Here is a 12468-nt window from a genome sequence, read left to right on the forward strand (position 1 = left end):
GGGAAGCCCATAATATTACACATAATTATGTAAATGATAAATGTATCTTTTTTTCTATAAGGATAATCATAGCTGAACTCAGTATGTTCCAGGCACATGTTTAATCCTTTCTGTTGGGGAGGCACTCCCGTGATCCTGTTTAGGTTGGGAAATGGGGGGACACAGAGTGTAGGTGACTAGCCCAGGATCCCACAGCTAATCGGGGACAGAGGTGAGAGCTGGAGACAGGCAGGCCATGCTTTCCGCCACCAGGATCCTGCTTCTCACGCAGGCAAGTGTTAGCTGAGAAGAACTCGGGTGGGACACGGTGGAGAGAAGTTTACTTTTATTTCCTACTCTTGAGCATTCAGAACACTGTTTTACCACACGCATTATTACTTTCATCATAAAAAAAAGCTAATTTAAAATTATGTTTTTGAGAATTGAGCTTTAGGTACAAGGTGAGAGCGTCTCTGGAGACCTCTCGGGATCCTGTGGGCTACCTGACGACGAGCAGGACGGGCGTGGGCTGGCTGAGGATACAGCCCAACAGGCTTGTGAAAGGAGATACGAAGGAGCTAACTGGTTTGCTTTCCATATAATCCAAGCTGAGCACAGGCAGCGTTGAAAGCACAGTGGCCAGTCTCTGGCTTTGGTTTTTCCAGTGACTTTTTCTTTGGTCAGTTTCTCTCACTTGGAAATTCCCCACCGTGGATTCCTGCATGCAGGATTCCTGCATACAGGCTTCAGGGCTTCATTCCACGGATTTCTTTCTTTCTTCCCTTTCTGAATTAGGCAATACAGTACTGTGACAGTTTGAAAGGGGTAAATGAGAAATCCCACTCCCAACCTCTGTTTCCATCTCGACCCTTGTGGCTACTACTTTTTCCTTACTTTCTTCTGTAAACTCTCAGTGATTGCTTAGGCACATTCAAGTTTACATCCGCATATATATTCTTCTTTTATTTTGGCTGCATGTGGGAGATCTTTGTACCCTGACCAGGGAACACATATATATCCTTATTTTTATTTCTTTCCTACATACCCAGAGTTGCTGTCTTTTCCCTTTCTGAATTGGCACACACAGAGCTTTCCCATCACCCCCCGCCCCGACTTTTTTAGAACTAAATAAGTCCCTGTCCATTCAATGAGTTTAACAGGTCTTCTCTGAGTGTGTTCCCTTGACCTCGTGGTTGGTCTTGCTGAGGAGTCTCCAGGTTTGAACCAGTGTTTCTTCTCTGCTCCTCTATATCTAGATTTCTTCCCAATCAGCAACTTCCTAGCAACTGATTTGTACCCACATTCCCCTTAATGAGGGGTACCAGAGGCTCTTCACTTCTTCGCCTTCTCCTCCAGGGCACAGGGTGAGGGCCAGCCCTTCCTTGATGGCCCTTGGGGTAGCAGCTCACACCTGTTCCTTTTCCTGGTTAAAAACAGGCTCAGAGTTATTTCCACTTGAATCTCTTGACACTGGCAATTTTCATCTTCTTGGATACAGGTGTGCTGAGGCAGACACCGCCCCCCCCCCCCAGATATTAATGGTTAGAATTTAATCGTATAAACACCTGATGATGGAGCCCTGCATTGGCTGAACAGGTATGAAGTTACGTGTTTCCTTTCTTTTTTTGTTTATTTTTTAACCTGTGTTTTATCACAGCTCTGAATTTGTTGTCTGATAGCTAACTTCCAAACACTCTGAACCAGCTCCATCATGGAGGAGAGGGGATTAGGGGAGGAGGAAAAAACTCACCCACAGAGATCTCTGTAGCTTGCCCTAGAGAGGCAGGACACTTGGTTAACTGAGGATTATCCTGCTTTAACAACCATCCCTTGGGGTGTGAGCTGAGCAGAGGATGGCAACATTTCGTTTTAATGAGGGTGTTGGTGTTTCTCCACCGGCTTATCCCTCACAAGTGTTTTCTCCCCGACTTTGGTGGCCCGCCCTGGAGTGCTCCCCTCGGCTGCCAGCGTGCCCACCCAGCTGGAGATTGCCATGGACATTATGATTAGAACCTTCCACCGCTACTCCTGCAGGGAAGGAGACAGGTTCAAGCTCAACAAGAGGGAGCTGAAGATGCTCCTGCAGCGAGAGCTCACGGAATTCCTCTCGGTGAGTCCGGCTGTCCCCCCTGCTCAGTTGAGGGTGGAAGCCGTGCGCGTCCAGGGACAGCCTCTGTGAACACCGTCTCCTGTGTTCTGTCCACGCCATGTAATTCCTATCGAGAGTCTAAATACCGGGGAGCAAACACTAGGACCTTTGCTGTGTCTGTGGGCACATACCCCTTGCCATGGTGTCTGGGGGGGTAGGGTTTCCAGTTGTTGGGAATTATATTTGAGGCTTTTGTCAATTTTTCCATGTTCTAGTGCAGCAAAAGGACAGCTAGTTATACTTGGAGCTATAGTTACAGCCAGTGACAGGACCTGGAGCTCTATCCAGCTGTCTGTAAATCAATAAACACGATGTTTGGGGCCAGAAATGAAGCCAGGGGTACTGCATGCTGTGGTAGCAAACTTCCTAGTGAATGATAAATACTAGCAAGTTTGTCAGCCAAGAGCAAGCTGATTGGGACTGAGACAAGAGATGTCTGGCCCGTGACCAGCTGAACAGCAAACAGATTTACATCTGAAAACAGCCAGGAGTTGGATAAACCCACAGGTGAAACCTTGCAATGAGTGTTTGGAGCCTACCCTGAGGAAAATGCTCACTCTGGTGTTTTTGGAGCTTTGGAGTTTTAGTACACGTTGTAGCCTGGCATGATGTTATCCTGTCCAAACGCTGTGTTATGACAGTAGTAATTATGACAATCTTTTATCCTCACCCTCTATGGGAAAAAATTTTAAAAATTTAACATACCTTTTTAGTAATTTTAGGAGTCCCCAAGAACATTTTTATTTTTCAAATTCAATTTGGCAACTGTGTCATTACATGTTACACATTTAGAATAAAAGACTCAGTAAGTGAAACTTGGCACATTGATTTATTCACATGAAATTTGTGATTGTTTTTGATTGATCAATTCAATTTAAATGTTCAGCCATTTAGTGGTTGGCAGCTAATAAGAGAACAATGGGGAATTCTTGGAGGAAATGAACTATACTTTGGGAAACATTTCTCATCAACCTCTAATTATAGGAAGAGTAGGTGCTGCGTAGCCCCATCCTTTCTGAACCTTGCTTTCCTTTCCACCAATAAAATGGAGTCATTCTTATAAGATCTACCATTTACTGGGTGCCTCTGTTTTGTTTTGTGATGCACAAAACAGGCTGTCATATAATATAAAGCATGACATACTTATTGGGGCAATACTTATACCAAAAAAGTATTCATTGTTCATCTGAAATCCACATTTGATTGGGTGTCCTGAATTTTTATTTGCTAAATCTAACAAGCTGGTGCTAAGTGCTCATAAAAGTGTATTGAAATATCCCCTCAATTTGTAGGGAGATATTATTCTCCTCATTTGATGAAAAAGGAAATATTAACACGTTAAGTGATTTACTCCAAGTCTCGTTGTTGGTAAATGGCAGAGTCACTCACGCTCCCTGGTTGGCTTCAAAGCTTCCTTCTTTTCATATGCCCCCCGCCCTCCCCCGCTGCCTCCCCCGGTTCTGGCCCTCCACCTGTGTTCTCTGGTAAATGCATTTTCAGCATCAGCAGCTCACTTTGATGTGTTGCTGTTTGCTCCTCTTGGTGTTTAGGTCTGAGGACTATATGGACTGGGGGCAGAGGCCCAGACTCACTTAGAATGTGTGCCTGGGTTCAAACCCACCTGCAAATAGGCTCTTGGAAATTGCTTTTGATGCTAAAAATGAAAATGAAGACTTTAATGTAGATAAAAGGAAGGGGTGATTTCAGTTGCCATGAACCTCAAAACCTGGGAGTTAGAAATTTTCTTTTTCCTTTCAGTGCCAGAAGGATCCCGAGTTGGTTGATAAGATAATGCAGGACTTGGATGCCAACAAGGATAACGAAGTGGATTTTAATGAATTCGTGGTCATGGCGGCAGCTCTGACGGTTGCTTGTAATGGTTACTTTGTAGAACAACTGAAGAAGAAAGGAAAGGAAAGACAAGTAGTAAGCTAATCTAAAGGCAGAAATATATCCGCAGTTACTTACTGTTCGTCTGTTCCTTCCAGGGCCATCATCACAGTAATGCCATTTATGGTTATAATATGCATGTATGATAATCAGTTGCTAGGATTATTAGGTGAGGGATACGTTAATAAATTGAGTTTGAATAAATATTCCAAATCTTGTATGCCCTACTTGGAATTTTCCTATGTGTATGGAGTTTTCCTATTTTTATTGAAGTGTAGTTGGCTTTCAATGTTGTGTTCATTTGAGGTCTATATCAAAGTGATTCAGCTATATATATGTGTGTGTGTACATATATATTCAGGTATATATACATACTTATGTATCTTTTTCAATTTTTTTTCCAATAAAGGTTTTAAAGATATTGAATATAGTTCCCGGTGCTATACAGCAGGTCCTTTTTATTTACCTATTTTTTATATAGTAGTATGTATCTATTAATTGCAGTTAAAAATGTTATATGCTTTTTTGGTCTGTTAAAGAGAGGGCATCACAAAAATTAGCTCTTTCAAATGAGACTAGAACTTAGCAGATTTCTCACAGATGTTCATCACCCTTCAATTGTACTTTGAATTTATCCTATTAAAGAAATAAAGTGGTTCTTGCATCCTCTTGTGATTCTGCTTCAAGAGGAAGAAGCTGTGGGTCTGGAAGCAGAAAGGTGGAAAAGTGGGAGGAAGTGCTGGCTTTTGCAGTGAGTTAGCTCAGGGACGGGCTAAGTCCAGGGCTAAGGTGTTCAGCCACTCTTTGGGGGCCTGTGGAGAATTACTGACTTGTCCCTGGGGTCACGTAATTCTGAGGCAAGCCATTTCCCTGGCTTTCCTCTGGGCTGAGTTTCCACAGCCTGTGGGGAGGAGGGCTTCTTGCACCTGCTCTGGGCTCCCGTCCCTTCCCAGTCTCTGCAAAGCCCCTCCCATGTGTCCTGCACCTCTCAAATAAACTACTGACTCAGGGTCTACTTGGAGGAAACTCCAACTGTGATGTATCCTTTGGAGAATTTAAGAAAGGGGATGGTGTGATTCTACTTTTAAGTGCTTATCCCAGCTGTGGTATGAAGAAAGAGCTAGAGAGAGGGCAAGTGTGGAAGAGGGTGACCTTTTCAGAGGCCGTGGGCTGTGTTCTGAGGGAGAGACAATGGCATCTCAGGCTGTAATCTGAGCAGGGGAGATGAAAAGAAGCAGTTGAATTTGCTGTCATTCGGAGGTGAGAGTGATAGGGCTTGCGGAGGGATTGGTAATGAGGCATAGAAAAGAGAACAGTCAGGACCATAGGGTGGGCACTGCTATTGCCTCTCTGATACCCACTCCACCTTTCTTCCACATACTAGAGCCCTGGTTTGTGCAGCGAAGCAATGTGCTGAGCTAAAAAGCCTTAATCCCCAGTCTCTCTCGCATCTGAAGTGGAGCCTGTAACACAGTTCTGGGCAATGAGAAATAAGCAGAAATCTACTAGGAATTTCCAGGAATTTTTGCTATTTCCAAATAGGTTCTGTGCCTTACCTTGTTAATTCCTTCCTTTACTTTCCATTGGCATGTCGCTGTGAGGCTGGAGGTGGGGCTGCCATCTTGTGACCATGAGGACAGAGAAGAGTAAAGTAGGAGCCAGGACATTGTTGGCCGAGAGGAACCAATAACTGCACAGCCCTGGTCTGCCCGTCTCTGGTCCTCTCGTTATGTGAAAGCAAACAAAAACTGCTCCTTGGTTAAGTTGGGTTCTGTTATACACAGATGAACGTAATCCCTAATATTTAGATTTTGGCTCAAGCAAATGATGCATTATACTGAATGGGAAAGACTGGGGTAGGAGCAGCTTTGTGTGGAGACATAAGGGAAATAACTCTGTTTGAAATCCCTGTTGGACAGCCAAGTGGAGGTATCACATGAGCAGTTGGATATTGGACCTAGTCCAGATCTCAGATTAAACAGGAGACTGGGAATACAGATTTGGGAGCCATTAGCATCTAGACAGTGTTTAGCCACAAGACTAGAGGAGATCATTTAGGAGGAGAATGTGGATAGAGAAGAAGAAAGGTCCAACAGTTAACTCTCAGGAAAAAGGGAAGCCACAAATGATATAGCAAAGTCGTGTGGTCAGGGAGTAGAAGGAAAACCAGGTGAGTGTGGGGCTTCAGGAGCCTAGGGAAGAAAGTTTCTGGAGAAGGAAAGAGGGTGAAACCCACTGATAGGAGGAATAAGTTGAGAACAGAGACCTGCCCTTTACACTTGCCAAGACAGGGATCATCAGTAAATCAATGACCCTGACCAGAGTGATTCTTTACAGAGGTGCCTATCTCCCTATTTCAGGCTTCCCTGGTGGCTCAGACAAGAAAGAATCCGCCTACAATGCAGGAGGCCTGGGTTCAATCCCTGGGTCAGGAAGAGCCCCTGGAAGGCATGGCAGCCCACTCCAGTATCCTTTCTTGTAAATTCCATGGACAGAAGAGCCTGGTGGGCTACAGTCTGTGGGAATGCAAAGAGTCGGACATGACTGAGCAACTAACACTTTCATCTCCCTATCTGGCTGATCAGTTCAGTTCAGTCACTCAGTCGTGTCCGACTCTTTGTGACCCCATGAATCACAGCACGCCAGGCCTCCCTGTCCATCACCAACTCCCGGAGTTCACTCAAACTCATGTGCATCGAGTCGGTGATGCCATCCAGCCATCTCATTCTCTGTCGTCCCCTTCTCTTCCTGCCCCCAATCCCTCCCAGCATCAGAGTCTTTTCCAGTGAGTCAACTTTTTGCATGAGGTGGCCAAAGTATTGGAGTTTCAGCTTTAGCATCAGTCCTTCCAATAATAGTAGGTGCTTCCCTGGTGGCTCAGACAGTAAAGTGCCTGCCTACAATGCGGGAGACCCGGGTTTGATCCCTGGGTCGGGAAGATCCCCTGGAGAAGGAAATGGCAACCCACTCCAGTAGTCTTGCCTGGAAAATCCCATGGATGGAGGAACCTGGTAGGCTACAGTTCATGGGGTCGCAAAGTGTCAGACACGACTGAGCGACTTCACTATCACTGCTGCTGCTGCTGCTGAGTCACTTCAGTTGTGTCTGACTCTGTGTGACCCCATAGACGGAAGCCCACCAGGCTCCCCCATCCCTGGGATTCTCCAGGCAAGACCACTGGAGTGGGTTGCCATTTCCTTCTTCAATGTGTGAAAGTGAAAAGTGAAAGCGAAGTCGCTCAGTCAAGTCCAACCCTTAGTGACCCCATGGACTGGAGCCTACCAGGCTCCTCCATCCATGGGATTTTCTAGGCAATAGTAGTGGAGTGGCTTGCCATTGCCTTCTCCGTCACTATCACTAATAAATATTTAATAAGGAAATTAAAGAATCTGCCAATTGTTGATTTTCTAGTACTAAGTAAGACCTGTCATTATTTTTTCTTTAAATAGGATAGTATTTTTTATTTCCCTTAAGCCAATTCTGAACAGATAGGACAGAAAGAATTTAGAGGTCAGAACATTCTGGAAAAGTATTTATTTCTTCTATCCCTCAAAAGGTTGGAAGAAAAAATGAGAAGAAAAAAATTGAAAATTTATTTCAGAGATATTTAGGATTTTTTTCTTACAAGAAGTTATATTGCTTATGCAAGAGAAGGTCTGACTATTTCTCAGGGGTCTTTTAAACTTTTCATTTAATTTGATCCCCAGGTTTACATATTCTTAAATGGACCACTAATTTATGAGAAGTAAATCCAAAAATTTCCCACATTTTATTAAAGGAAGAATATTCTCAACAGAGAGAAATAAATGGAAAAACAATGTTCATTTCATGGTGTTTCTAAAAATCGATCAAAAGTGAGGAAAAGCAATTTATGTGTCAAATTAGATTTCAAATGAGTAAGAATTACATGACATACCAAAAGCTCTTTTCTAATAGAGACTTTGTTTTATATGTGTGTTAGGTATTAACAATAAGTTTGCAGGAGGCAAAATTGATTATTTCTTCTGCTCAGAGGCACTAACCTCACATTTTTGGAGCTTAAATCAACTTTAAACAACATTCAAGGGTCATCTCTAAATTAGCACATTCTGATGTTTAACAGATTGTTTAACATTCTGTTAAACAATTCTTATAAAACAAATGTTAAACATTCTGATGTTTAACAGATTGATATTAAGAAAATGTGGCAAGAATACACAGAAGAACTGTACAAAAAAGATCTTCACAACCAAGATAATCAGGATGGTGTGATCACTCACCTAGAGCCAGACATCTTGGAATGTGAAGTCAAGTGGGCCTTAGAAAGCATCACTATGAACAAAGCTAGTGGAGGTGATGGAATTCCAGTTGAGCTATTTCAAATCCTAAAAGATGATGCTGTGAAAGTGCTGCACTCAATATGCCAGCAAATTTGGAAAACTCAGCAGTGGCCACAGGACTGGAAAAGGTCAGTCTTCATTCCAATCCCAAAGAAAGGCAATACCAAAGAATGCTCAAACTACCGCACAATTGCACTCATCTCACATGCTAGTAAAGTCATGCTCAAAATTCTCCAAGCCAGGCTTCAGCAGTATGTAAACCGTGAACTCCCAGATGTTCAAACAGGTTTTAGAAAAGGCAGAGGAACCAGACATCAAATTGCCAACATCCGCTGGATCATAGAGAAAGCAAGAGAGTTCCAGAAAATCATCTATTTCTGCTTCATTGACTATGCCAAAGTCTTTGACTGTGTGGATCACAGTAAACTGTGGAACATTCTGAAAAAGATGGGAATACCAGACCACCTGCCTCTTGAGAAACCTGTATGCAGGTCAGGAAGCAACAGTTAGAACTGGACATGGAACAACAGACTGGTTCCAAATAGGAAAAGAAGTCCGTCAAGGCTGTATATTGTCACCCTGCTTATTTAAATTACATGCAGAGTACATCGTGAGAAACGCTGGGCTGGAGGAAGCACAAGCTGGAATCAAGATTGCTGGGAGAAATATCAATAACCTCAGATATGCAGATGACACCACCCTTATGGCAGAAAGTGAAGAACAACTAAAGAGCCTCTTGATGAATGTGAAAGAGGAGAGTGAAAAGGTTGGCTTAAAGCTCAACATTCAGAAAACGAAGATCATGGCATCCGGTCCCATCACTTCATGGGAAATAGATGGGGAAACAATGGAAACAGTGGCTGACTTTATTTTTCTGGGCTCCAAAATCACTGCAGATGGTGACTGCAGCCATGAAATTAAAAACCACTTACTCCTTGGAAGGAAACTCATGACCAACCTAGACAGCATACTAAAAAGCAGAGATGTTACTTTGCCAACAAAGGTCCATCTAGTCAAGGCTATGGTTTTTCCAGTGGTCATGTATAGATGTGAGAGTTGGACTGTGAAGAAAGCTGATCGCCAAAGAATTAATGCTTTTGAACTGTGGTGCTGGAGAAGACTCTTGAGAGTCCCTTGGACTGCAAGGAGATCCAACCAGTCCATTCTAAAGGAGATCAATCCTGGGTGTTCATTGGAAGGACTGATGCTAAAGCTGAAATTCCAATACTTTGGTCACCTCATGCAACGAGTTGACTCACTGGAAAGGACTCTGATGCTGGGAAGGATTGGGGGCAGGAGGAGAAGGGGACGACAGAGAATGAGATGGCTGGATGGCATCACCGACTCGATGCACATGAGTTTGAGTGAACTCCGGGAGTTGGTGATGGACAGGGAGGCCTGGCGTGCTGTGATTCATGGGGTCGCAAAGAGTCGGACACGACTGAGTGACTGAACTGAATTGATGTTTAACATTTTCTCAAAGTGGTTACTGGAAGACAAGGCTTATGGAGGGCAACAGCCTATGTTTGCTTGGGGCCCTAGCCTGGATATGTGATTGACAATACAGACAGCTAGAAAGCATTAACAAAGCCTTCAAACCTTGAGTTTTAATTTTTAAAAATATATTTTGTATTTGCTTAAGAATCGGGGGCTAAAAGAAGTCTTTCTAGAAGCAAAGAAATGGGGAAAGGATGTTAGAATATGGGCCAAATTGTGCAGGTCTGAAGTCACAGGACATGTTGGGAATCCTGTTATTTGAGGTCTCCTGCGGTGTGGGAGAGCAGGAAATGGGGCTGGAGAAGTAGGTCTCTGAGTCAGAAAGGGCCTTGAGTATTAACATGAGAAATTTGAAATTTATCCTGAATGTTATGAGAAACCATTTTTTCCTTATTACTTAGAGCACTTTTTATGTTTCTAAGTATCCCCCTAAAATATTTGAATCGTTAAAGCAGTGTCTGATGTGCTTTAAAAGTTACAAATTCTACTTTCTGGCTGTGCTGGGTCTTCGTCATTGCACGGGCTTTCTCTGCTTGCGGTGAGCAGGGGCTGCTCCTCCTGCAGTACTTGGGCTTCTCCTAGCAGTGGCTACTCTAGTGGACAAAGGCCCTAGGTGCATGGGCCCCCATGGTTCCAGCACATGGGCCTGGGGTTGTGGTGCACAAGCTTTAGTTGCTCCACAGAACAGGGAATCTTCCTGGCCCAGGGATCAAACCCAAGTCCTCTGCATTGGCAGGCAGATTCCTGTCCCCTGTACCACCAGTGAAGTTCCTAAAGCAGTGGTTTTGAATTTCAACTTTACATTACATTCACCCAAGGTGTTGCATAAAAATAGAGATGAATATGAGCCCCCCTCCCACTCAGATTCTGATTCACTTGTTCTGGGTGCGGGTGAAGACGGTGGTAATGGTGGCAGCCTGAGCACCTCTGGTCCAGCCTGGATTCTGCAGCTCATGGGTTTTATGCAACCTACTCTCTCAGGTTGGTGCCACCGGCTGCCTGCCACCTGGAGAGGCTATTTTGCCCTTGACTTCTCCACTTTCTCATTTTCTTATCAAGAAAGGGAATGCTATGTGGTCCTTGCGTATGTGTTTTCAAAGACTACAGTGAAAAGTGTCTACTGTATAGTATTAACTTTAAATAAAGGAGGTTTGATATGGTCCCAATTTGGTTTTTAAAAAGTGTCATAACATGAGTTTTTAAGACACTACCTTGTTTCTACTTGCAATTTTTCACTTTCTTTATCCCAGTCAGGAAAAGTAAGGCTTCCTTACAAAGTGAAGGGCTATGCAAGTTGCCTGAAAACCACTTGTCTTCCTAGCTTTTGTTTTCCAGAGCTAGAGCCATTAAGGTAATTACGTGAGAAGCGTCCAAGGAAAGTGTCGAGAGGAATGGAATTATTCCTGAAGACAGGATTTCCCCAGAGCTCTGGAGGAGAGGCGTTTCTGGTCCCCAGAGGAGTGCAAGCCTCAGTGTCTGAACGGCCTTCTCCCTGGACCCTCCTCTACGATCCCCATCTCCCCATCACCATTGCTGTGGATCACCTGCTACACGCAGGTTGGTGGTCAGCTAAGGGTATACTCTGGGTTTCCACCATTGCCTTTTGCAAGTTTAATGTTGTTTTCTCCAACTTTCCTTTAGAATGTAGTGCCTATTATCTTGAGGCTTCAGCCAACTTTCTAAATTCTAGAAAAGAGCCTGGAAGGGAACCCCTCTAAATGTTCACCATGGATAGTGGCTTTGTAGGTGATTTTCATGTTTTCTTTATACTTTTATCTGATTTCTGATGCTTCTGATGTTTCAGTAATGAACAATAATCAGAAGAAAGTATCATGTTATTTATTTTTATTAGAGAATTCCCATACTTCAGCTTTACATGTTTTTATTCCTTCCTTACCCGCCTCTTACCAAATAAAATGTCTTTTTGTCTGAAACCACTTTGTCACCACACTTGCCTTTCACCATTCATTTGTGTCCTATTGCAGATTCCACATATAAGTAGTATTACATGGTCTCATATGGGTGTTTGTCTTTTTGACTTGCTTCACTTATTATGATAATCTCTAGATCCATAATGTTGCTGCAAATGGCATTATTGCCTTCCTTTTCGTGGCTGAATAGTATTCCATTGTATACTCTGTCTTCTTTATTCATCTGTTGATGGGCACTTAGGTTGTTTCCATGTCTTGGCTATTGTAAATAGTGCTGTGAGAACATTAGGATGCATGTGTCTTTTCAAATTACAGTTTTCTCCGGACATATGCCCAGGAGTGGGATTAGTTTTTTGAGGAACCTCCATACTGTTCTCCATTGTGGTTGCACCAACTTACATTCCCACAAACAGTGTAGGAGGGTTCCCTTTTCTCTACACCCTCTCCAGTGTTTGTTATTTGTTGACTTTTAAATCATGGCCATTCTGACTGTCATGAGTTCAGTTCAGTTCAGTTCAGTCGCTCAGTCGTGTCTGACTCTCCGCGACCCCATGAATCACAGCACGCCAGGCCTCCCTGTCCATCACCAACTCCCGGAGTTCACTCAAACTCATGTCCACAAAGTCGGTGATGCCATCCAGCCATCTCATTCTCGGTCGTCCCCTTCTCCTCCTGCCCTCAACCTTTCCCAGCATCAGAGTCT

General features: G+C 43.6%; 1 protein-coding gene across 1 annotated transcript; it reads left to right on the forward strand.

The window, feature by feature from the left end:
- The first annotated feature begins 1165 nt into the window (after positions 1-1165).
- Positions 1166-4450, forward strand: S100Z (S100 calcium binding protein Z). The gene is made up of 2 exons (XM_055437236.2): positions 1166-2089; positions 3887-4450. Exons 1-2 carry the CDS (start codon positions 1973-1975, stop codon positions 4061-4063), a joined length of 294 nt encoding a protein of 97 aa, XP_055293211.2. The 5' UTR covers positions 1166-1972; the 3' UTR covers positions 4064-4450.
- The last annotated feature ends 8018 nt before the right edge of the window (positions 4451-12468 follow it).

The sequence above is a fragment of the Moschus berezovskii genome, chromosome 9, assembly GCF_049115385.1.
Source record: "Moschus berezovskii isolate FMDL1 chromosome 9, NW_MosBer_1.0, whole genome shotgun sequence".
In the NCBI taxonomy this organism is placed as follows: Eukaryota; Metazoa; Chordata; class Mammalia; order Artiodactyla; family Moschidae; genus Moschus; species Moschus berezovskii.

What these genes read in the sequence shown, in the direction of transcription:
- S100Z (XM_055437236.2), top strand. Translation starts at nt 1,973, where the DNA reads ATGGACATTATGATTAGAACCTTCCACCGCTACTCCTGCAGGGAAGGA. An exon ending in AGCTCACGGAATTCCTCTCG is followed by an intron (nt 2,090 to 3,886) that starts GTGAGTCCGGCT and finishes TTTTCCTTTCAG; the next exon opens with TGCCAGAAGGATCCCGAGTT.